Source organism: Temnothorax nylanderi, unplaced genomic scaffold (genome assembly GCF_030848795.1).
Source record: "Temnothorax nylanderi isolate EJ_2023f unplaced genomic scaffold, tnyl_v1.0 TNYL_tig0073_pilon, whole genome shotgun sequence".
Classification (NCBI taxonomy): domain Eukaryota; kingdom Metazoa; phylum Arthropoda; class Insecta; order Hymenoptera; family Formicidae; genus Temnothorax; species Temnothorax nylanderi.
In genome coordinates, this window is record NW_027249135.1 from 324,730 (window position 1) to 350,985 (window position 26,256).

Below are 26,256 nucleotides of genomic sequence, written 5' to 3' on the forward strand. Positions count from 1 at the left end.
TGTCGTCGAGAGATCGCCGATCTAAGCAAGCGTCGAACAGGGACGTCAGCGGTTCCCGTATACTCGCTCGCTCGCGGTGCATCCCGCGATGCATTCAGACGCGAGAGTTAAGCGCATTACTCGACTGCCGCTCACTTTGGCGACGGAAATTAGTTTAATCGTCTGCATGATGAGCTTAGACGACTACGTGTAAATGTGCGTGCTCATCGTTAAAAGATTTTCACTGAATACCACTTTACGTTGCTTCGCATTATTAGATTTAACGTCTTAGAGGTCGTGATGTTACATGCAACGGTTTTATTTTTTACGAAAATTAAGTTACTTAGAGCGAAAGAGTATGGTTAACAGCAATAGTATTCGTTATCACATCTTTGTATTGTATATAAAATTCAGAATCGATTTGAAAGTAAAATTGTTATATGCATTTCTAAAGTTTGTTAATCTGTCGCATTTCTTTTCAATTATTTATACATTGAAAGATATTTATGTTTCGATATTAAACAAATAAATTAATTAATCAATTTAATTAATTTTTTCGTTAATTCTTTTTAACAGCAAGATTCGTGAGAGGCGTGCAATTTCCGGAATATCTTTCGTGTATTTTCTTTCAAGAAGGAATCCCCCACGTACGAGAGTAATTCGCTGGCAAATGCATCGCAGGAAGGAGCACGTCGTCGGCAGATTCTAGAGATAGCCTAATCGGATTCATTACCGCACGTCATCTGCTCAGGCTATAGTAATAGTCCGCTTTTCTTACGGGCATTTCGATGCTTTCACGGTCGTTCCCTGGACTTAATTATACGCGCGACGGCGTATACACACAGACACTCTCTAGAATTTCACTCTGCGAAAGACCGGCCAGTCGCGTTCCGACTGTGTCGACCGGCAGTTAGCTACATTCAGTAATGCGTTACTTGCGCACGCACGTACGCGTGCATGCGTGCACGCACATTCCTCGTTAAAAAATGCGCTCGTCGAATTCTGGTTTACCTCGCGAAAAATGCGTTGTTATTCGGATCTCCGAGATAAGTGCCCGAGAAACTAGAAACGCTAGATTTTTAAGCTTTTTTAAATATTCGCTGTCTACTTGTTTCTTTATTATTTCCGTGCTTTCTTAATAGTACAGGAAAGATATGTTTCTTTTTTAAGAATAACATTTCAAGAATAACATTACACTGAGTATCTCATTTATCATGCTAGTCTACGTTTAGAAGCTGATACGTTTTTGACAGTTTATATTTATAGATGTTGACATAAAAATTGTGCATTTGTAGACAAGGAACATTGTCTTCCTCGCGTGAATTTCATTTGGTTGCAAAATGGGAAATTAATCTTGATAATAAAATTGAGTTAATCCTCTCGTTCTCTCTTTTGCATTTTGTCATCAAATGGAAATAATGCCAAGCATCTCGCAGTGGAAATTAATTGACCGAAGTTCATTCGCGTCACGCACGATACATTAGAACGAAGTTTAAAGTGAATGTAAACTTTGAATTTCTCCCGGGACTGCGCTCTAATTATGTCTCCCATGAGACCGCATCACTTACGTCCGGCTATTTGCGATCGCGAATTATTTGCGTGGTTATCCTTATATCTCGATTCGACTATATAATTATATTCCTCGACATTGTCACAGCTATATAAACGGTACTCGATATCGCAAATCAGTTTATTCGTATTGATGTGGATGTAATTACACCATTCTAGTATTCAATAATTAAACTAATATATTAACAGTCGCACAAATAGGCTAATTCACTAATTGTACTGGAATGCATTCTAAAATATATCATGAACCGGCTTCAAAACGATCGATCCTTCATAAATTTACGGATAGAAATATATACCCTTTATTTCCCTAAATAACAACAATATATATGCATTAATGAAGTTATAAATCCTTTGCAGGCTATTAGAATGTATGATTGGATTATTAGATTGCAAGAATCATGTTTTATTATTCACTTTTATTGCAATGCGAATAAAATTGACACTTAAACTGACTTACGCCAAAATTATTTTAATGTACAATACATAGACATACATATCATTTCTGGATGACGCAAGAATGACGCATTTAATTATTTTTTCTATCTTTTGTATATGCGTCTCTTACCTAATTAACTTGATCTATAGAGCATTTATTTATAACAAGGAAATGAGAGATAACATCAAAGAGCTGCGTCCCTTCCAGTCCCTTAACGATTAATTACTACATCTGCAAGTGTGCAGGACAGTGCAGCGTGCCGACGTGCTTACATTCATCACGTAATATTTCTCTCTGACCTTATCGACTGTTCGTCGACTCGTTTACTATGTCGTAATGTTCCTCACGATCCGTCCGTTGATCACTGTTGTTCATTGCGGCGATAAAGACAATTTACTGTCGTCATGCGTTTTACAAGGCTTTAATTGATGATAAAAGACTCATGCACGCAGGCTAATTTCACGAGTCGCACGACGCCCGTAATATAATTTTACGTCGTGGACCAACTTTTATACGAACAATGAGAATAAACATAATTAAAAATTTTTAATTGACATCAATTTAAAAAAAAATGACCAGAATCCTTGGTCGAAACGCGGTGACGATTTGTCACGACGATTATAATCGTTGCCACGATTATAATCATTGCCTGTATATAGTCAATTAAAAATTCTTAATTGTGTTAATTACTCTCTGGCGAAGCAAATGAGAATAAAGCCTGGTTTAACGGACTGCAGTAGATGAGCGGCACTCTCTCGGTTTGTCGGATTTCATAATATTCCTGAAAAAGAAACAAAATAACGTAACATTCGTTTACAAAGTTGATTAGATAAAACAATAAATTTAAAAAAATCTAAGCCAAACTAAAGTCTACCTTAGTTTACCTTGTTCCGCTCTAATTTTCTAATATCATTAATTAATTTTCTAAAATAATTAGGTTAGCATAATATTGTAATCTAGCGCAAAGTAATCTTTTCAGACGCACTATAATGCGTTTATTACGTAGCGCAAACAGTACTTATGACCGTAAGTTACGTGCACGCGAGTGAAAAGTGTCGGCTGAATAAAGAATCTCAAAATCGAGTGGAAATAGTTGAGACGAAACGTGAATGCGGACACGAAAAGATAAAATGACTTATTCCGTTTATCTTTAACTGCACATCGTCGATTTAAGATCAAGCCATTTTTCCCGTAAAGTTTCTCAATTATTCAGTTGGCGCCAAAGCAATAGTAGAAACTTGCTCCGAAAATCTATTGCAGATTCGACCAACTTTGCCATCTTAAATAATGCTCGTACCTCGCTGCATTAGTACCTAAATCTCAGACCGGCGCGTGTATGTACGTGGCGCAAATCGCAAGACAGATATTTCCCCGCAGATATACCGTAAAGGCGGCTCCGATCGGATTCGTCCCAATCTTCTTGAGTGCAACTGCCAATAAACTCCGCAGAATCGCGCTTCCTCTTGCGACTGAAATATGACATTTGCATGCGAACGCGACGTTTTACGGAAGCTTCCGCACAGAGTAACGCGAATAATTCGCCACGAAATTCGCGGGCGAGGACACTTTCGGAGGAGTATCGATTTTCCTTTTGGAAAACTTTGCATTTGAATTTATGTATCGCCAATCGAACGCGACAAAGAAGAACGTTTTATTAGCAATCGTTGAACGGCTCTGCAACGATCCCAAAAGATTAACTGTACCACCGACGCCGACGCGTCGGAACTTGGAAAGATTGGAGAGTACGGAGCACTCTCGAATCGAGACGGGTAGATTGCCGGATGAAAAGGACGCCGGTACATGTGTGTGCACCGCGGAGGCGTGGGTTCCCAGTACCCGGCTCGCGGTGAGATGGTACGAGGGCACCGATATTGGGTTAGTTTTTGCCAGAGGTTTCTAGTTTCCCGAATAGTGCAATGAGGTCTGCGCACTTCCCGTAGACGACCACCACGTTCCAGATTGGACTCGCGCGCGGTGATCAATTTCACTATTTTAGCAAGACAAAAGAGCGAGATATAAGCTCGACTTTAAGTTCCCGAACACGCCGTGTCTCCGATCGAAACGACGACGTATGACTTGATTAATGATACCACGGAACGGGTGATGCATTGCGGACGATGTTACTTACGAGAGCGTCCGTAAAAAGTTAGAGGAGAGGGTGTGCTTTGGATAGATGGAAGTACAACAGGATGCAGCCGGCGCATTGGCACGACCGCAAATGGCCGGACGACTTTTTCCATCGAATCGCCTAGAAATAAATATAACGCTCTCTAGATTTAATCGGCTCGATCGATTCTCATGAATCAAGGCACTCGCAGCAGCAGCTTGAAAATTCGTTTCTCCATTGAATTTATTTGACGCCGCGCCGCGACGATATCGCGACGACATAAAATTCACGTTTAATATATAAGCCCCAAATTTATTGAAATATAATTTTTCATACTAAGAAGCTCAGCTCTTTATCTGAATAGCCAGCAGCGACTGGAATTTCCCATAACTTGTAATAATGATCAGGGAACGCTTATTGTTAGACGCGCGTTCATAATCGTTATTTAAATCTCGTTTAATTGATGACTTGATATATTTGTTACAATCGAAATTCTTCATATCACGCATGTCTGATTAACGATTTTATCGCGTGCAAACAAGTCTATCGAGGTAAAATAATGTAATTTTATTATTAAACGGAAAGGCAAAATAAATACGGAGAATAAATACGTGAAGTTACCGATAATGTAATAGTGAATTTCTCTCACGCTCGTCATTGACTCATTCAGCTTCAAAGCCTACGCGGAGGCCGATAACGGTATGGTAATGGCGTGAACACACACCATCGTCAGGTTTAACTTTCATTAAGGTCGGCAAGTGTGACCTTTCCCTCCACTGGTCCCTTATCTACCTATCGTACGCACCAAAACCGTAACTTTTTCTCACGTCTCAACATACTCCTTTAAACATCCTCTTTAAGTCGGATGCGCCGCGACCTATAGCCACATTTTTCTGCGCGAGTAGAATTTCGCGTATGAGCGGTGACAGATTATCTATGTACCGATAGCCAGAGAACCGAGTCAGAGGACCGAGCCAGAGACGACGATCGATCATATCGATTAATTCGAAATTAACGATGACACGGGTAAAATGGGACAAATTGATATTCGATATTCGAGCGAACTGCAAATTTTCGGCCGGAAAGAGAAGTCACACAATAAACCGTTAGGAAAGAACCGTGCGAAAGAAGTGACGTGCGGAATAAAAGAACTGTAAAGGAAGAATCGTCACGAACGTAAGTGCGTTTTCTAGGCTCGTAGATTGTGATACGTGATATGAGTTTATATATTTTGAAACTAATGCACGATGAGATAATAAAAGCTCGGAAGCAATGAAAATCCTATCTTCTCCCTCTTTCTCTCGAATCTTTAGAGACTCTTGGATGGACATACGAACATCTTGGGTATCTCCCTTAAATTTTCCCATTAAATTGTTCGGTGTGCATTCGCCGGACAGCGTACACAATGTTACTTTTATATACGGGTGATGCGGCCCACATCATGCGAAGGCCGTCGACCCGCAAAAAGGGCGAAACAACTTGTCCGAACCTGATAGCCATGGCAATCAATCTGTTAATATCGACTCGGGGCACCGATTAAGGTACCGAACAACCACGAAACGCGAATAACCCGCTTGCAAATAATCAACGACGGGGGGATACCGATGTGAGATTATAGTGGCAAATTACTACAAGTACAGGGTGTCCAAAATGCGTCTCTCCGTGTGGGAGATTCGAAATAAAAGATATCAAATTTCGATTATTAATTATTACAAGGAACAAACATCGCGCTGACTTGATAAAATTCTCTCTCCCTCTCTCTTTTTCTCTTCATGGTGTGATTAAACAATAAACTTACCGTCATTTTTATTGTCATAGGGAATAAAAATCAAGAAAATTATTTTACTTTTAGATTATTCAAGCACATATGTGCTAAACAAATGCTTCGTCACTCTAAAAAGATTACTGGTTTTCCGATCAGAATAAATCTTCTGCATCGAACAAATAAAGCGAGCTCGTATCGCATCCTCGATGCCGTCCCATTACCTAAATGTATTCAATATCGAAACACCCCGTATAAACTGCGCCGCATAAAAACCTTGTCCTGCGTGAATCCTATCATTTTTCATTGCACCGAAGGATTTCTTCACCGAGCGTGTGAAAAATCGCGCGCGTGGGTCGCGATATAGCGAAGTATTGTGAAGTATTGTCCTCTTCGAAGCGCGGCCCATGTAACGACCCTTGCGTCAAAAACGAACAAGATCGGCGCTTTTAACGGTCCGAGGCGCTTTTAATGGTCCGAGCGATCTTACGTAGGCAGTCCGCGACACGAAGATCGACGACGACACGGCGAGAACGGTAAGGGGATTCCTTTGCAACATTGTATTCACGCTTGACCCCGAAAAAAATTCCGCAACATAATTTGCACGTCGGGAACAAGCTTTTACCGGTTAACCGCGTCGCAGCATACACTTTCCCTGCCGATTATTATTGCTACGAGTGTGTCTCACTCGCTTTCACATTTCTATAAAAATTGTAAATGTAATTTATATATGTACATTATTATAAAGTAGCATTCGCTGTAACACAAGAGTCTGGAATGCGTGTTTTCTCGAGATTGCATTGCACATATGAATGTTGAAGAGTAGACGTTGAAGATTAGAGAGATTAAAGGCTGTTATAAAGTGAATTTTTGTCTTTATACTGTTCGTCAAGAAAGCATCCCCGTTCACACGGATCATACTTTATAGAGATTCGAACATAGAGCGGATCAAGTTCGATAACTATCCATCTAAACTCGAAGTCGCGTTTTAAGCGAAATACGAAAAACGTGAAGAGGGTAAAAAGTAGCATTGCCCGATGACCTCGAAAGAGTCCTTAATTCTCGCTCTCCTCCGCGACGATTCGCCATAATGGCGGGCTTTTGCGCAAGGGAACCAGATCCCAAGGCGTGAGCTCGTCGGAAAAAGCCCGTGAGAGATTGCGAGAAGAGAAAGAAGAGGAGAAGGAGGAGAGGGAGGAGGTAAAGCAGGAGAGAAACGAGATAGCGGTCCTGTCCTCCATGGACTTTTCTTCCATCTCCCTCCTCCCGTCCCTTCTCTCTTTCTTTGCCGCACAATTTTGCTGTTTCGCCGGCACTTTCAGTCGGATGTCATGAAACGTCATTTCCGACGGGAACGATACGCGTTGCAAAGATTTAACATGTTGATGGACAACCATAATGCGCAAAAGTCAGGAGAAAGGCAACGTCCGTTTTGTTTAATTCTCTCTGAAGATATGTATTACATGTAATAAATATGAATAAATAATTAAGAATATAAAATTTCTTATTTCTATAAAATTTATTTTTGATTGAAGAAAATTGACGGGAGACGACAGAGAGCAGTCAAAATGAGCGATATTCTACAGCTTTGGAAGTCGCTACTATATATTAACGCTCGTCCGCTTGTCTGAGAATAACTTAAAAATATTAATGCACGAAGATCGGCAGAGGGGACGGTGACAGAGAAGGCGAGATACCAGGGCTGCGGTCCCCTGTCCCTTTCGGCGGAGAACTTTGTTGCAGGAACATTTTTCTCGTTAATCACGCAATTTTTCAGTCTGACAGGAAACACCCTCTTTCGAAGCTTCATCAATTAATCTCGGAGCGGAGCTATATCTGCTCGAATCCCCGGCGCGGCGTTACTTTAGAAACGAAGATGTTCCACGACAATTCCGCGCAAATTCTAAACCGCTTACTTCTACGATTAATTTTATCGATTACTCACTAGCGACATGCGTAAGCCTGTTGCTGAATTCTTGAAACAGTCATTTTGTAGTTTAATATTTAATACTATAATTTTTTATTTTTCATTGCAAGGTGTATAAGACGAGGAGGTTATGGAGGAAGGGTCGATATTTCGAGAGATGATAAATCTCTCGTATCGGTTATCATATCGGTCACGAACTATTGACCCTTCTTCTCTCCTGAGATACTCCGTACATATTATAGTTTAAGTAGGGATATACTAGAGGCAGAGTACAGGTAGGTATTATAGTTGCTTGCAGAGGAGCTTAGCATGGATATAGTTTATAGTAATGGAGCAAACAGGCAAAATAATTATTTGGCATAATCTGATTAATATAAGATGCAAAGGACAGATTTTTATTAAAAAATGAAATATCAGTATCATTTTTCTCGGGACTCGTATTTCAGATAGTTTATACGCGATAGTTTATATTATATTTCGTTTTCTCTTGGGATTATAACATATCAATTTTTATCGTATATATGTATAAATTTTCTCCAATAAATCACGATGGAAGTGATATTATATAACAGTTTTTTTCGTTCGTTAAAATGCAGTATATAAAATTTAAATCAGTTTATATTTTTCCTTCTAGATAAATATAAAGCAATCTCAATCATATCATAATTAATATAATTATAGTTGATCATAAGAAAAAGTAGATATAAACTAACAATATTGCGTGCAGTAATCGTAATTTAGAAGATAAAAAATTGACAGGAAGGCACAATAAGAGATGAGAACTTCATTATCGATAAAAGAGCGATTTCAATCAATCTGAATTTCCTCGTTTCGAAACTTTGACAATAAAAAAGTGAATTTATCGACCCTCGCCTTGCTTTATCTCGCCGACTTTTTTCTCCCCCCGAAGCAAACATGTCGCGCGGTCTTCGGGCCCAGGGCCCTTGTCTTCCGCGAGAGATTTATTCTACTGACATTGAAACTAAATTACGCTATAAATTAACTTTAAATTTGTGCTTTCGATGCACCCCGACTTACTCGTCCCCAAGGTCTCATTTACCCAGGCAAAGGCCCATTCGTCATCGGCCTCAGCGACAGTTCTGATTTTCTTTGTAACCTCTCCGTTTCACGAATACGTAATTAAACAACAGCAAACAATAAAATGTAGTTTTAGGATTGCATTAACGATCTATTGACCGCGATTGCAATATTCATTAATCTTCATTAATTACACGGAAAAAATGAAGTTGCTTTAATTAAACGTCGGCGTCACGGGCTGCCACAAGCATAAATAGTTAATTCAATTGGATATTATTGGACCAAATATTTAAATTATTAAAACAATTATCTGATGTTTTTTGTTTATTAATATTGATGTTGCATCAATAAATTTTATCTTAATAACACTGATGCTGTTGATACAACATTATTTTTTTTCCGTGTATAATTGTCATTTTCAAAATTGTGAATTCATGAAAAAACTTATGATAAATATTTGGCAAAAGAATTACGTAATGTCTGTATCTACATAATAAAAAGTGAATTATAAATTACCTTATGGTTGCTTCGATGCCTTCCAAGCCCGCTTCCTTTCAAGCTCTTCGTTGTACACTTACATGCACACACGCAATGCATACTCGCAAAAACAATTAATTATGATTGCACGCGATTTTGCGACGAAAATACAATCGCTCTAAACTATGATTCGCTCAATATATACATATGTATTAGCTAATTTCAATTGCTTATAGCCCGGAAATTATATTCCGACTTCGAGATTTTTATATTAAAATTCTCGATTCCAATTAATTTCTCCTGAATATGATATTAAAGTATGTATAATGGTATACTCTGGTGAATAAGATAAAAAGATAATATTTACTCTATACTGTAACGTGTGCAGTTCAGTGTGACAGAATGTTATAGTTTACAATCAAGTTACATCATGTTTAATAAATGAATTGCGAAATTTATTCAGCCAATTTATCGCATACTCCAGGAAAATATTTCGTATTAAAGGGAGTATTCGCGCTTTCGTATCAAATTTGCGTTAAGTGGCGCTATTGAGTGAGCCGGTCTCATAAATCAGACCCAGTGGGAGCTAATAATAGCAAAATTTACGGAATCACAAATACCACGCGAAACTGCAAACGCAATCAATCCGCGCTCGGAAAATTTGTCATTCTCGTGTACCAGTTTGACCGCTTCAATTAAGGATAATCGAGATAAACGAGCGACGCGAGTTTATATGGGTTGCATCGCGCGTGCTTTATTACGTAAAAAACATTCCATTAATTGCTGATACCATTCAATCGCCAATTATATTTACATGTCGATCTAAATATCACGTTTTCCGTGATATTTCGTGAGCACTCACGAAATTATTAAATTAAGCACAACAAAGTATTATATCTTTTGTTCTCTCTCTCTCTCTCTCTGCCTTTCTTCTATTGCTCATAAAAAATTATTATTTTTAAAATTATAATTATTAACAATTGCATTCTCTTAGTCTCGACGTTTTTTGTACGGAATAAATCAAAACAAAATTTGATGCGATGCACTTTCTGACGTCTCATCTGCACGAGAAATTGCAAAGAATTGATTTGTTACGATTTTAACGACCAATTTTAATAGCGCTTTTAATGAGCAGTCTCGATGCACTCGTCTGACCATACCGAAATTTATGACCCCTCGTTGTACCGTAAGATCGTTATCGATACAACTTCATCCGTCGTCACAGTCGGTTTTGGATGCGTCGCGTGTTGGTCTATGCCGAATCTTTTTGACAGATCCGTATCCCGTTATACGTTGAAATCCCAATGTAATTTATGACTGCTGCGTGCAACGCGGCGTGTATACACAAACGCACACACATACATACATTGAACCGGAGGAGACAACTGCAACAGTTTTGAGACGATCGCACTATTGGATATAATTGAATGCCGCGATCGATTCCCTTTCCTTCAAGTTGCAGTCAGTTTCCTCCGTGCTTAGTAGAACAGCGACGGTATGTGGGATACGGCGGATACGAAGGAATCCTTGGATCGATAATAAGATGCTTTATTAATAAAGACAGAAGAATCAACAGAACGCGTGCGTGACCGTCAGGTACAATTTATCGTACGTAAACTTAATGCACGCCGTGCCCGCGTGCGAACGTAACGCTGAATGCGTAAGGGTGATCGCGATGTCGCGCGGGCGCGCTCACATCGCCGCGAATATACATATATAATTTATTTTTATATAAATAAATACACCGTATACGTGTAATATGTATATATATGCATATACCTATATATCATGTGTATGTGCGTGAGTAAATATATTGCGTGTGAGTGCGCGTAACTTCGACTACGCCTAATTACGATCGCTACGAGCAAGAGGGTCGTGATATACCTAATCTGTGAGCTGTTAGTACATATGCGATATGTTTGGTAACTGGTAGAGTGTAAGACTAGTGTTAATGTAAGTTTCGTCGTAGTGCCTAAAGGTGTAGGGTGTTTTACGGAGCATTGCGGAAACCTCGAATCGAAGGCCGTTGGAATCCTTTTCGAGCCCGTAGACACGGGAAAACGAAGAGAAGTCGTCGCCATTCTCGTTTATACAGCCAAGAGTCCAACTGTTTTTGTGCTTCGCGTAATTCATTGTTCGACGGGGAATTTATCTGGAGAGGAGGGGGAGAGGGATGAATAGAGATTTTAACGGTGCAGGAAAGGACGATGATATCTATGTGAGAACGACGAGAATCGAGCAATTTTGCTGCCGGCGATCCGCAGTTGTCTACGACAAATGGGTAAATTCTGTCGGGCGTTTGTGCGATAAATAAGTAGATCGTAGTGAATAAACGAAATTGAGGACGAAAAGTTCTGATATTAAAGCATCGACCTAAAATAAAATGCATTTGCGACGGATTGAATATGTTGGAGCGACTGATTACGACTTTCCACCTTCGATTTCTGTATCTAGCGCAATAAATATGATATACTAAAGAGAAACCTATTCTTAACATCCACGAATCTATAAATTACATCGACGTCATACGCGTACAAGATGTCTTGGAAGCTGCGGCTTTCTCTCGCGAGAGACAGATAAAGTATCTGCTCCAATATCGAGACATTGATGATCAACGAAAGATTTTACATAATTAACTTTCGGCCATTATTTTAATGTTATTAAATTTTTGGAATTTACAATAAAAGAATATAAAATTACAATGAAAGGAATGTCAATCTAGTCCAAGAGATCCGCTGCTTCTGAGACATCCTGTATTTCTTTTGTTCAACTACGTTGTACGGTAAATAATATTATTGTGCGCATATAGCACACGATCATAAGCTTCACGTTTGCGGCGCAATTAAATCGCGCAGACCGGTCCAGAGTCGATCTGAGATGCGGTCTTACGTCCTCATTGATAGCTATGTAGGCAGAGTTCCGCAATGATATCGCACCGTGATAATCGTAAAACGAGTTCGTCCGATATTTAGATTGCGGAAGAAAGCGCGCACGCGAATCGAGTGACGCTATAAAACAGCGAGTGAAACGCGAATTCCAATTCGTACACTCGCTGCATTCGCGATCGCGATAACTGTCGTTGAGGACGCAAGCGGGTCGAATGCGCGATCGGAATCGTTGAACGATCGCTTATTCCGCGTGTAACGCGTGTAACACGTGTGTATGTATATATATATATATGTAATTACGCTTTTACATATATATATATATATGTGTGTGTAATGTAATTATGTATACTGGCACATATGAAATTGGCGCGCTTTTCTTATCGTGGACGAAAGCGTGGCAGGACATGAAGAGAACTGTCTGGTTGAGCCTCTGTTATCTAGTGATAACAGCGAGAGTTTGTTATCACTGCGAATGACAATCGATCTCGAGCAAACGCAATAAAAACGAACGACGATCAATTTTTCCATATAACGACGAGAAACTACGAGGTGGCCTACGAAATTGCGCCCCGCGTAGCGTGATTTTGCGAGAGATCCGAGGATAATCTTTTCTCCCGACAAAAATCATATGCAAATTATTCGAAAAATCTCGGCACGTGGAACATGCTCACGTATTCGCTATCCTGTATAGCGCACACGATGAGTCATTGATGCGAAAGTGAAAAAGAAGATATCATTAATTGCGTCGCTAATAGCTTCAGATTTCGATTGTTGCATGATTATAGTTTCAATGCAAACTGAATTACAGTTGTAACGCAAGATTTTATGCACCTTCACAACGCGCGTGTAATAAAATAAAATAGAATAACCTATATATAAAACAAAATAAATAATTAATTAAATTAATTAAATCTGAGAATTAAATTATGCATGATCATGACGTATGCATTAAGATATAACAATTATATATATATATAACAATAATAATTACATGTGATGGGCGTGACCAAACATCGAATTATTTCGATGATTTGAATAAATAATCAATATGATAAACATACATTCGTATATCCGCTTACCGTAGACTCCGTCTCCGGGTACCATAACTCAATCGTTATTTGCACATCTATAAATACATAAATTCGTTCAGACTGTCTGGTATTAAAGAATATATAGAGGCACTCAATATCACGGAACGATAAATAAAATGAATAACGTAAATTTTCGACATCTCATTTGTCAGCGTGTTGTAGTTATACATATCTCCCAGGTAGCTCCTATGCTGCGAGGGTCTGCCATATGAAACCTCTCGAGTTCCCATCTCATGCGCGTCCGACGACATTCGGCCATCGATTTTCACCCAACGACTTACGGTATGAACCGCGTGTAAGCAACGAATAAATCGACCTCGTTCCTAAGAAAATTTCATTCCTACTGAGAATGGCGGCTGCCTTTTTGTCAACGCGCAACGAGGACTCCCATGTGCGGATGTCCCCAGCTTCCAGCATCCGCCTATCGAGTTTGTTCCTCCTGGAGAACTGTCGCAAACAACGGATCTTTAATTGATCTCGATGCTCGTAACCGAGTTGGACACGCGATGCTCGTCCTCCGCTTCCGTTGATGGTGACACTGTGAAGCCGCTCAAGCCACTCTCGATCAGGCTCATGAGACTCTCTTGGCTCGAAGATACGTGCTTTTCGGCGCGCGCCTTCTCTTCCAGCTTTCTTTTCTCGGCGGCTAGATCAACGGCGCCATTCTTTGTATTTTTCTGAATCAGCTGTTCCAACTTGGACAGTTGCCGTTCGGTCGCGCTCTCCACGATCTCGTTGTTCTCCACGGGCATCCCATATTTGTTCACCGTGGGTTTATAAGTCTTTACCTTCGAGTGACCCTGAATGATGAGGTACATCGGGCCGCGGAGTGGCTTGGCTGGTTGCTTGTAATGGGAAAAAATCGGATCGGTGGTTAGACTTGGAACGGTCGTGGTTCGTGGTGGAACCGTCGACGACGGCGCAAGCATCGTCTTCATCTTTGGAGTCTCCGCATTGAGGATCTTCACCAGAGGCGATAGATCGGGCTTTGTGCTCTCGTGATAGTCCATGGTGGGCGTGTACTCCATAGTAGAGATCGTCGATGTGAACGACGGCGAGGTGGTCACGGTTGTCGCGGGTAATCGAGACGGCCGATGATCGATCGGTTGCTCGTCTGATCCGGGAATCTGCGTGCTGAAAGTCGACGGCGATGGTGGACTGAACGTTACGGGGAACGGTTGAGATAGTCGTTGATGAGCTTGTTCCACGTTTGGCAATGGTATCATCATATTGTTTATGGAGGGCGCGTGCATGTGCGCCATAGGCGGCGACACATGAGACATCGATACCGGCGAGGATGGCCGAAAACCGGGACGCATGCTGCCAATAAAGTGTATCATGGTGTTCGGTCTGGCCTGAGGACGCATCATGGATTGAGAGGCCGCCTGTGGAGGAACAAACATGTGCGAAGAGCTATCTATGTGTCTGGGGGGCATTATCGGAGCGGATGGTGGATGTGAAGGCTGATGGGCAAACTGTGAAGGCGCTATCATCCTGTTCGGCACGGAGGAAGCGGACGGATGGTCCTCCGACAAAATTGGCGAGCTCGTTATCGCGTTTCTTACCGGCTGCGACTGAGACTTCGACGCTTGGTGAGTCGTCTTTGTCATTTCGGACGTGGTGGGATTCTCCCAAGCATTGTTGTGCGTTGTCGTAAGTGGATCTGAAGAACTTGCAGAGAAATTCTTCTCAATATAATTCGTCGGCATTACTACGGCGACCGGACCCTTCTTTGCTTTGTGTGTCTGCAGATCCATGATGCTGGAAGGCGAATTGGCGACAACGATGTGCATCTTTTGCGAGGATTGCGCATCGGTCACGATTTCTTCTTCCTGCTCAGTTGAATCCGTAGTCGTGGTGGAGGCGGTGGAAGTTTGTGCGACGCTCTCCGTCGTCGAAGACGTCGCTTCGGTGCTGATCTCCTTCTGACCTACGACAATTTCCTCATTTTCGTTTTTATTGGCGTCCACAATAATGTTCGCGTTCTGGCCAACGACGACCTCGTGATTGGACGAGGCCGCGGCGTGATGATCGACCTCGTAGTGATCTCTGGAGTAATCCGAGGTCTGCCACGTGACTTGATTGACATCGAGAGGATATACCGTGGAGGATGAAGAAGGTCCATTGTTGCCGAGCCATCCACCAGACAGAGTTTGCGTCGATTGATATATTAGATTTGACTTCTCGAAGGAGACGGACGGCGCGGTGGTCGCTTCGTATCTCGACTTTGTGCTCTGCGACGCGGACGGTACGTAGATGCTCTTGATGGTCTCGATCTTACTCAATGGTGCCTTCGAAGTGGAGTACGGTCTTAACGAAGACGCGGGGGAGTAGCGTCCATAATCTTTGGAGGGCGTTCCGTAATACTGAGTATCCTGGAGGACGGGGCCTTCCTCCGTCTGCGTGCTAAACGATGATGATGTATCCGGGTAACCGATTATCTTGTCCTTGGACACGCCGACGTTGAAACTGGTGGACGTCTCGGCTTTCTGAATCATTGGTGGTGGCATCATCATAGTGTACGGCTTTATCTTTTGACTGTAATACGAATTCGGATAGTAACTGGCCGGCAACGACTGTAGTCTGTTTTGATTTCTGTAGTCGATCAAGCCGTTTCGGAAATTAGTGGTGCGCACGATCTTGGGCGGTTCAGCGCCGTTGCTGCCGGTGAAGTCGTTCCTATACGAGATCGAATCCTGATTACCAGTCCGCGTGAATTTAGGACCGTCCACGAATTTGAGAAACTGCTCAGGTATCTTCGGGCTGGTCTTCTTCGCGGTCACACCCAGCACAAGGATATCGCGCTTCGACGACGGCTCCGTTGTGTGCTGCTGCGAGTCCAACCAGTACTGTACCCTGTCGAGAACCGGTGGTACGTAGTCGAAAGTCGGATTATTCTTCAGAGGGTCGCCGCGTCCCAACGGTGTCCACTCGTCATAGTCCATCCTAGGGGAGAATATCCGCGGCCGGCTGTCATTCTGGCCGCCTGCGAACAGAAATTTCGAGGGTCATCGTGACCGATTAAAGCCGACGGAACACATCGCGGATCAGTGGCGGAAACCTTCGTCTCACTGTGACGCGCGAAAGGCATAAGAGAGAAGACCGGCGATAAAGAGAGAGTAGCCAATTATACTTGAATCGGCGCGTATAAACGAGAATTTGATACCTTGAGTAATGAGCCCCGTCGTCGTGATTAATTGTTCTTAATTTTATTATAACCCTCTCTCGAGCGCGCGCGTTCTCTCGCACGGCGCTCTCGCCCGATTGATTTATCCTACCGGCACTGCTAACGTCACGATCTTCTAGGCTGCATAAATTTATGGGACACTAGGTGCACATGCGAGTGAGAGGACGACCGCGGCCGGCTCGATGAGATACAATATATCCGCGCGCGCGGATAGTTGTGTCGTATAAATTTATACGTTTCTAGAATACGTGATACCGGCGCACAAAAACGAGCGTCGTCTACGCGCCCGCACTTTCGTTTAACATCATCGTCAAGCTAGACGACGTCGTATACATGGCGCGGACCATTCGATATCTCAGGTATAGCCTCTCATCACGCGGCAATACTCCGAGGGAATCTACAATAAAATTTATAGACGACGACTTTAATCTGTTATCTCAAATTACCTGTTCCTTGGAAACGTTCGGCATTAAATTGTCGAACATTAGAATGATAATGTATGTCACGCAAAAAAATATTGTAAGATGTTTTAAGTAACTCTTCAGCGAATATTACAAATAGATAAAATCACAGGTGTTAGACATGACTATTGTTATAGTTGAGAGAGGAAATGACATTGCGGAAATACTTTTACGTATTTCTCTTTTCCATATCCACGCAAAGAAAGAGAATTAAGTGCTCTCGTGTAAACGTTCCATCCGATACGGCAAAAATCTTCCGCCTGACAGACAATGCCACTTTTGTTTCCGAGCGCGATGCGAACGAACGCGTAAGCCACCCAGGATGATAACATTAAGTAGTCCATCTCCCCGTATACATCCGCTTTCCTGTACGTCACGGAGGATCCTGTTACGAAGTTGCAATTCACGTCGCGTCGTATCTGAGGTTCCAGCGGGCACGAACCCATCCCCGCGAAAACGATGAAGGCCGGTCTTCGCGGAGTAAAGGAAGAGAGTACCTTAACGAAGTCTCGCCGAGAGGAGGAGGAGCGCATCTTTTCAACGTCGAAGGGTGACGTATGGGGCGCCTTCGCTTCGCATGCCCGAGTGTTGACGGACACACGCGTTTAAGTAAGGCAGATATCGGCCGACCGCGGTATAGTATACCCATAACGATCAGTTATCGTCGAGCGATGATTGCTATCCTCAGCGACCGTTCGTCAAGCGGTAACAATCCCTTCGCGATTTATGAGAATAGGCACGGCAATTAGGATGGATAATTCCCTGGAAGGCCGGAAGGCAGGCACCTTCGCGGAAAGTTCCCCGGGAATCCTGCCAGCGATTAATTTTATAAAGTTTTCCAACGGCTCGAGAGACATGCGATCATCTCGCTAGCACGTACGAACGTACGGCGGTTAGCATTCGCAAGTGGGCCGAGCTGTAAAAAGAATAATGACAAGGTTTTCATTTAATTCCCAGTCAGGACTTCGACGTGTAACGTTACCGTAATTGGCCACGAACGCTGTCGAATGTTGCTCGCGTAGGTACGTACGGCGGTAAGGTTTCACGCGAGACCCCGTACACGTGGACACCGAGGAAGACAACATACGCGCGGATGTCGCCGCTCACACGCGCTCACCGTGCTCGCATGTACGCCCAATATCTCGCGAGAAAACGTCCCGATAATGGCTAGTCGAGAGTACACGTTTTCTCCGGCATTATCGAGGCAATCGACGTTTCTATCTCTACGGTCGGCGCCGTAAACGCGGTAGACGTCGGGCATTAAAGCCGCTCGCGCAGGCCGCAGGTGCAGTCAGCTATGCACGCGGCGATGCATAATGCGCCATATACGCGCGCCGCGCTGACGGAAGTACCGCTGACATCTCGAGTGCCGGAGAGCTCCGAGAGCCGAGAGAAATCTCGCCGTCGTAATCGAGACGGATGTTCACCCGTGACAACATTTCAAACGGGAATAAAATTTTTCAAGCATGTCTTTCAGGAACTAACGCTAATAACGCTAATACCCCGTGCGATTCAAGTACGGATATGAGAGTTAGATTAAAATAAAACAACAATTTGTCCACAAATTTACAAAATACAAAAATCACAAGTTTTTATAGGAAAAAGTAAGATAAAAAGATATATTTAACAAATATATTTTCATTTTGTCGGTCGCCTAAACAAAATTTAGCAATAAACTAAAGAAAGAAAGATATTAAGTGTTAAAGGTAACAATCTTTCTCTCAATAACATTCGTTAGAGTCGCATGCAGTGCACGGACGTTCGAGAAACGTCGTTGCCCGTCATTTTCCTTGCGGTGCCTCATTACGACGTACGAACGAGCATTACGTCGTCAGGACGAAAATGCGAGACGCTGGCGCTGTGTCGGAATGTCCCGCGGCTGCACGGCAGCCGGCAGGCGCCAGTATTCCCCAGTCATGTCGCATAAATACACGTGTCATGCTCCGCGAATATACGCTCACGACACGGGATACGGGATGGTCAGAGCTCTTCTGGCTCGTGCGCTCGCCGCCGCGCCGTCTCTTCCTCCCGTGTTACCTGTCTGCATAATGCACGGTTGGATCCGCGACCTCTGCAGTTTTGCGCGAGCATATTTCAAACGAGGGGACAGGTGACGCCTAAGTAATTTCTCGGGGAATATTATATGCTAGGAGATTTCGTTCGAGTCCCTGCACAGAGTGAGCGTTCGAATCGGACGCATCCGGATTCGGGATTTAAATCTTCGCCCTTCGCAAATTTCATCCGAAACCCATCACCGGTACATATATGAATGAATGCATATATAAATGTCAAATCAATCTTCTATATTAAATCTTTTTCTTAAAGTATCAAAATTCCACGAATATTTTTCACGAATATTGCTTCGACGTCGCGTAATTAATTATAATTCATATCAATGTATTTTTAAGTAAGATCTACGTTTGTAACATTAGCAACATTTAAAAATATTTAAATATCGTAAAATATTTAAACAAGTTACCTTGAAGATAAAGTGTGGGCATTTCATTAATCCGAATCCAGATCAAGCAAACGAGAACGAACGAACACTTGCTTCAAAATGAATGCGAAAGGCGCCACTAGTATTCGTGACGCCGTTCATACTCATTGAAGCAAATCGTGTGGTTTATTCGCGTTTGTTTGCTTGGTCTGGATCCAGTTTTATATTTAAAATTCATACGAAAGCGCTCACATGTGTAACTATCCTTCAACAATCTTCCGCTTTGAGCTTTACGCGCCTGACGTCTTGTTGAAAAGCGAAAGACACCCGCCTCGAGGTTTACCGGCGTCCAAGCGTAGCGCAGTAGGGACTATTTTAAGAGAAATGCTACCGGTTGACAACCGAGCGAAGATTCATTAAGGTTAAGAGACTTGCGAGTCGCGGCGCGGTAATGGACCCGTGGCGAGTTTTCTTTCTGGATTTATTGTCGTGGTTCGCGAACCGTTGCTCGCTGGAAACGCACGCATCGTCGGGGACGCTGTGAATCATAGAAATGGACATTTGTCTTGCGCCCGTATTCCCGCTACAGTGGCTCACATTTCTGTTTCTGTATCGAGTGGTGTTCAGGCCGACATTTTTTATCAAGGAGTTTCCAAGTTCCTTTAATCACCGCGAAAGCATACATTGTCGCGTGTCCTAAAATTTTCAGCCAAAAAAGAGACGGCACGAGGGACAGGCGAGTGCATTCGGTGTAACTTTGACCAAAAAGCTCGCTTTTATGAAAGCACTGAAGAATGCAGGTGGCGAGAGCGCGCAGCGGACGCAAAAAGAAAAGTTCAGCGATGTGGATGCAGATGCTAAAAGCGACGCGTTTATTCTCTCGTTCAGTTTTATGCCGAGCTTCACGCGTCATTGTTTGAAAATGAAGTGACGTGCGCGGAAACTGAAGAAACGCGCGCGGGCTATATCTCTCAGCTTCAATTGAGACAGACGTGAATGCGAGCCGGGCGAGCGAGCCGACGAGATAAAATGTGGCGATTGTTATGAAGCTGCTGTTTCTTCCTATTATGCAAATGATCACTCCAGTTCGGGAGATTCCAGTGTGAGATGTAAAACGGCGATGTAACGCGGATAACAAAGCGACCCAAGTACATGGCGATGTAATCGATAAATCGAGAACAAAACTTGAAATCTCATCTCGTGTGTAACGCTCATGTTAATACTATTAAGCTTTATATTATATTGTAATGTACAATGCATTATTTAAAAATACTCAAAATGCTAAGCGATATATATCTGCGTGATAATTAAAAACTTATCTCACTTGAAGTTAACTAAGATTCAAAGAGCAGGTATACAATTTATATATTTTATTGTTAACAAATTCCTATGTTTGTACATAACTGCATGTAATCTCGCAACGTTCAAGTACAATGCAAAAAAAGGAGCGTAAAAAATCTCTCCGTAACCCGAACAAAGCGTGAGAAGCATAACATAGCTGCGATGCAAATGCATAAAGCCACCGAAAGCGTTATTATATTTTTGCCTGTATATGCGCGCGCGTGGGATTATTTTCCCGCTCGTTTGTACGCATTACGCTTATGCGACACATATTCCCGCATTCCCGTGCCGCTTTTGTCGCTGGGAAATGGTACAATGCCGAATGAAATCGAGCGTATAAAATGTGCAGTCGTATCTTCTCCCTTTTAATTTCCCCGTCTCGCCAATATGCCCCGCACGCATATTTGAGCATATATTACACTTCTCCTATTTCGCGCAAATTTATGTCCCCGCCGCAATACCTTCAGGTGATGTACTTTCAGTTGTAGTAGATATTATTGGAACTTTTAGCAAAACTGACGGAAATATCCCCTGGAAAATTGGAAGCCGATGATTTCGCTGAATTTATATTGATGAGAGCAGGGATTCGAATATCATTCTCTCCTCTTATAAAAGTTGAACGTGATAAATTGTACAGTTTTTTCTCATTGGGCAGCATACAGCTATTAATCGTTTAAATTTTTGAACTGGCAATCAACATAACATTCGTGCATATCTGCGCAATTTTCTACTTCGTTACCAATCCCGCTCGTCCACCGTGCTTTCATATTTTATATAATTTTTCGAAAATCCGAAAAATATTTCTATATTTCAAGCAAAATATCGCTTAGAGAAATGAGCGGATATCGATTATACGAACAATGTGACGAGCGCTGTATATGTTTGCACTGCGAAAAAGCGCAGTCAAGGAATTAATCATGTTCTTCGCGGATTTTTCTCGCGGGTCAGCGAGTCCCGCGATGTGCGAAAGAGGATGTTGGGTCGACAAGTTACTCGCAGCCGCATTCGACGGAGAAGTGCAAAGGTTAAGAGGGACGTTAAATGCAAAGTTGGCTATTGTGAGCGCGCGCGATAAAAGCGCGCGCGTCGCGCTTATTTTCTCGTACTTTTGTGTCAGACGTTGTTGTTTGAAAGTAGAACAACGCTCGGCGAGGGACGCCGAGGCGAGAAATCCGCCTAGGACGCCGTTTCCCGACGCGTTACCCCGACGTGGAGCGAATTAAAAATTACAATTCACGCGGGGGGTCTCGCACGAAAACTTTCAGCGATCGCAATTGGACGTCGCGTTTTCTGCGAGCCCTGGCAATTCAATTATCCCGGCACTATTATGCAAATAAGGAACTTCATAAATTAAAATGTGCTAAAATGATTAATATACCTGTAACTTTGAGAAGGATATAAGTCTAAAAGTTCACGTTTTCAGAAAAATCTTACGGAGGTTTAGAATCATGAATAGAATCTCTTTCAGGATTAACTAAATAAATGAATAAAAATAATGTCGATTAAATTACAATTTATATAATGACATTTGGATTGGTTTATTTAAATAATTTTCATTTCAAAATATGTAAATTATTCATATAGACTTTCAGCGTAAAAAATATGGTGTTATTGCGTTAATAGTCATGTGTGGAAATTTAATCATTAATTATATTACTCACTCCTTTTACTATAAACGTCACATTAAACGCCAGACAAAAACTGTCGACAAAAAATTGATGACAATTGTCGATCGGAAATCATATGTGACGCGTTACACGAATTAATCGAAGACACATTCAGCCGTGCGCGTGTGTGCGTGCGTGCGTGCGTGTCTTTTAGCACCGAGTAGAATGACCCACTGACCCGCCCCACTGATACGTGCGTGGAGACGCACACGCGTGTGCAATGACGCGTACGCATGACGTGCAGCTAATTTTGATCAAGATTTATACTGAGATTAATAGTAATGTTTGGCAGCTTGTTCGAGCGAAAGTGGACGGATGTGCCGAATTGATATGCTTTATTCCATTAATCATTAGAATTTTCTTTGTCTCTGTTTATATTAAATAAATTCACTAATCAAGTTTATAAATAAATAAGTTAGATACAATTTTTGCCATCAAACTGTGACATTTCCGTCTCGTACTCATCGATTTGTGTATTTCTTCCCTTTGTTTCTTTATTTCTTCATTTTACCGCAATGCGTCAGGGCTGGATAAAGATGGAACAGGTCACTGTCGCGCAGACGTAAAGAACTCGAAAATAAAAGTGTTTACGCCACTTTTAGCAAAAAGATTTTCCGCGAATAAGTATTTTCTAACAAGTCTGTCCAAATCTGTATTATTCTTTTTAGATAGAGCGTAAAGTGGTCAACTGAACCGGACACGATAATACATGTATCTTCAATTAACGGGTTTTGCCGAATTACTACTCGCTGGTCACCGCTCTGGAAATTGCAAAATCCAATTTCCAGTTCAAAAAGTACGAAATCGGATTCCCAGCGGGACGTTGGACGCGACGGCAGCGTCGCGACGCGACGTCGCGACGTGAAGTCGCGTTCTTCGACGTGCCAGCTCGGGTCCTTTTTCCCGCAGCTTCCGTGCCCGCAATACGACGATCGAAGTATCCGCAGAGCACTTTTTGCAGTTCAAACATGATCCAACGGATAAGATTTGTCGTGCAACAGAATAGCGAATCCGAATCGGAAAGGAAGATGCAACGATAGTCAAGTGTAATTATAAATAAGGAATTAATAAAGACTCGTATGCAATATCGTGTATTATATCATGCTTTTAAAGTTTTAAATATATGCCACTGTCTTAACATCGTGGCTGCCTCGTAGATCTTATTTATTTTCTTTGATGATTAAAGATAGTTTATCTCAAGTTATAATGAACTGGTACCATCCCTTTGATGACTATGCTGCTTATTACGCACGCTTTATAATAAAAATTATTTGATATTTATCGTCGTATTTAGAGCTTTAATATTTTATAGAAACGCTATGTCGTAGTATAATACCATATGCTTTTTCTTACATCAACATTTGATTTAAACAAAGTGGTGAATCTTTTACCGAGGCGCGAGGGTCGAATTCCGCACGAATAAACTTTTCACAAGACCGTACAAAAATAATGACAGTGCGACGAGAGAGATCCTACAATAGTAAACACGGACGGACTCGCTGTTTCCTCGAGACCTCATTTGTTCGACGGAAAATATTCTGCAGGGCACATACTGGTTACGTCGCATGTTTAGGACAGAAGAACAAAATAGACGGTCGAAACCTACCAGTTTTATTCTCGAAGGAGGACGCTACGCTCTGGCAGGATGCGCAGCACAAAAGCCCCGCCAGCAACAGCCACCTGGATAGCTCGGTCAATCTCTTCGGCATCATCTGAAACAGCGAGAAGCGAATTGAATTAACCGCTGGATAATTACATCACGCGGCTTTCTGTCCTGTTCAACGGCCACTTTGAATCAGACACAGAGATCTAAGTATCGATCATCGTTTGCGTTTTGCTCTATATTGATATGGAATATTGTGATAAAAAAAATATACTATCAAAGTTCCACGATCTTTATCATTTCGTGATATTTATAATGTATTTTTTTTTAAATCGATTTTTCTATTTCTGACAAATTATCTGTGTAAAAACGTACTGCAGAGTCTATTGTTGTACTACATCTGTTAAATTGATTTCGACACTACCGATTTAACGAACAGAACGCAAAATTCGATTTATGGAGGGATGGGACGTTTTTGTGCCGCGGAGAGAATCGTGACACTTTTCGAAAGACAAATAAATCTTACGTACTTGGCATTAAAAAGCGCGCGTTATTCATCGGGGAGTTTTTTGCTTTATCTCCACGGAACGAAATAAACACGATCGGTACATGCGTTTGTGTTCGTGAACGATAGGTAGCATGTTCCCCATCGTTTAAAAGCTGCAACATGGCTACGCGATTGCAGAAATGTGATTAATTCGTCTAATTGGGTATCCAGAGTGCAGTTGGTCGACGCGATCAATGGCCAGAATGATGGGCTCGACATTAATTACAACCGTGTAAATACGCGCACGCGAAATAATATCTGCCCCACGATGCGAAATAAAACTCGCGATATTGTCCTACGGTCAAGCATGCTGCATGATAATAAAGGGATAAAATATTAGTTTCTACGGTAATCGCGAGTAACCTATTTGCTGTTTAATATTACATCCAAAGTGTAACGACCGAAATTAATATTAAAGTCAACCAAGTACGTTGATTATTGTTCTCGATAATGATATAGATATATGAGAATCTTTGATACATTAATACTCACCATATGTGTAATGTAATCCTTGCATGATATAAATCCTTATGTAAATGTGGAAAAGATTCAAATAAATATCTGACGTATTTACGTCATATGCATATACATCCTTTCAAGCATTTTGCACATCTCCGTAAATCGTCTACTGAGGCCGTGTGCCAAAAAGCACTATCAATGCTGCCAAATTCTTATATCCTTTTCATAACTTCTCTTGTCCCATTGCCAATGTGCTGTCAGTGATTATGTGTACGAAAATGTATTATACAAAACGTTCGACACGTAACGGATCTGTATCAGCATCTAACATTGTTTCAAAATACCGAATATTTATTCAACGCATAGGAAGGCCTCTGAAGAAAAATTCATCGAACGACACAGACGTGAACATACTACATGGATTAAATAATTTGTATGATCCCATCGATACGTACGAGTGCCATGAATATGCGAGTAACTATGGCGGGTACAGTTTACGGTACTTTGACGAAACGTAAAACAGGCAGAGGTGTCGTAGTAACAACACGACGTGACTACATTTTCCGACAAACCGGCACACTTCGCCCGGCCATTCGCGACGAGTAATACGGAGCGAGGACGAATAATAGGAATACGGAGCGAGGACCAATGTGTCCTTTTTATATGACGCCGTGGAGGAGCGATCTCGATGTCGTGTAAAGTGAGTCGTAAAGACCGTTGTTAACTGCTCTCCCCAAAGGCTCCCGTTCCGCCACTCGCGAGAGGTTGCCGGGGGTAATTTCCGACGGGTCATGACCTGCTCCAATCGACCGGCATGGAATCGTCAAAATTACATTCCCACGACCACGAAAACGCGAATGCGTAGGTGCAGAATCCTCGCCGAATCTCCGCGTTTCCCGAATCGGTGAACGTCCCCTGAGAGGGAGAGAACTTCGACTGATAACGAAGTTACACCGAACGAAATCTGATTAAGAAGACGCGATTACTTGACAACCTCGGAAATTCAGTCTCGATTTTTACATAATACTGCAGCTGCAGTATATACATATTTATAGGTATGTACAAAGTTTCCGAAATAATCTCTACGGACTACATAACGTCAAAGTTCGGACTTTTACTCGAATCTTTAATTTTCTTTTTGTTTAAATTAGAGTTATACATCGAGTAGAGAATAAATATGGAATGAATCACGTATCATCTTTACGCATGCTAAAAAATAATGGCTCGTACGAGCAACCGTATGTTTGAGCAAGATCGAGGACAACTCCCAGGGGCTA

The 26,256-nt window shown here is 42.0% G+C and overlaps 1 protein-coding gene across 1 annotated transcript in view; it reads right to left on the reverse strand.

The window, feature by feature from the left end:
- Positions 1-10,830: 10,830 nt before the first annotated feature.
- The window catches only part of LOC139774061 (uncharacterized), a 38,915-nt gene continuing 23,489 nt past the window's right edge, over positions 10,831-26,256 (reverse strand). The window contains exons 2-3 of the mRNA XM_071709008.1: positions 23,977-24,082; positions 10,831-16,263 (exon numbers count right to left, since the gene is read on the reverse strand). Coding sequence (XP_071565109.1) covers positions 13,745-16,263; positions 23,977-24,082 — 2,625 coding nt within the window. The 3' untranslated portion in view covers positions 10,831-13,744. The remainder of the gene's footprint in view (positions 16,264-23,976; positions 24,083-26,256) is intronic.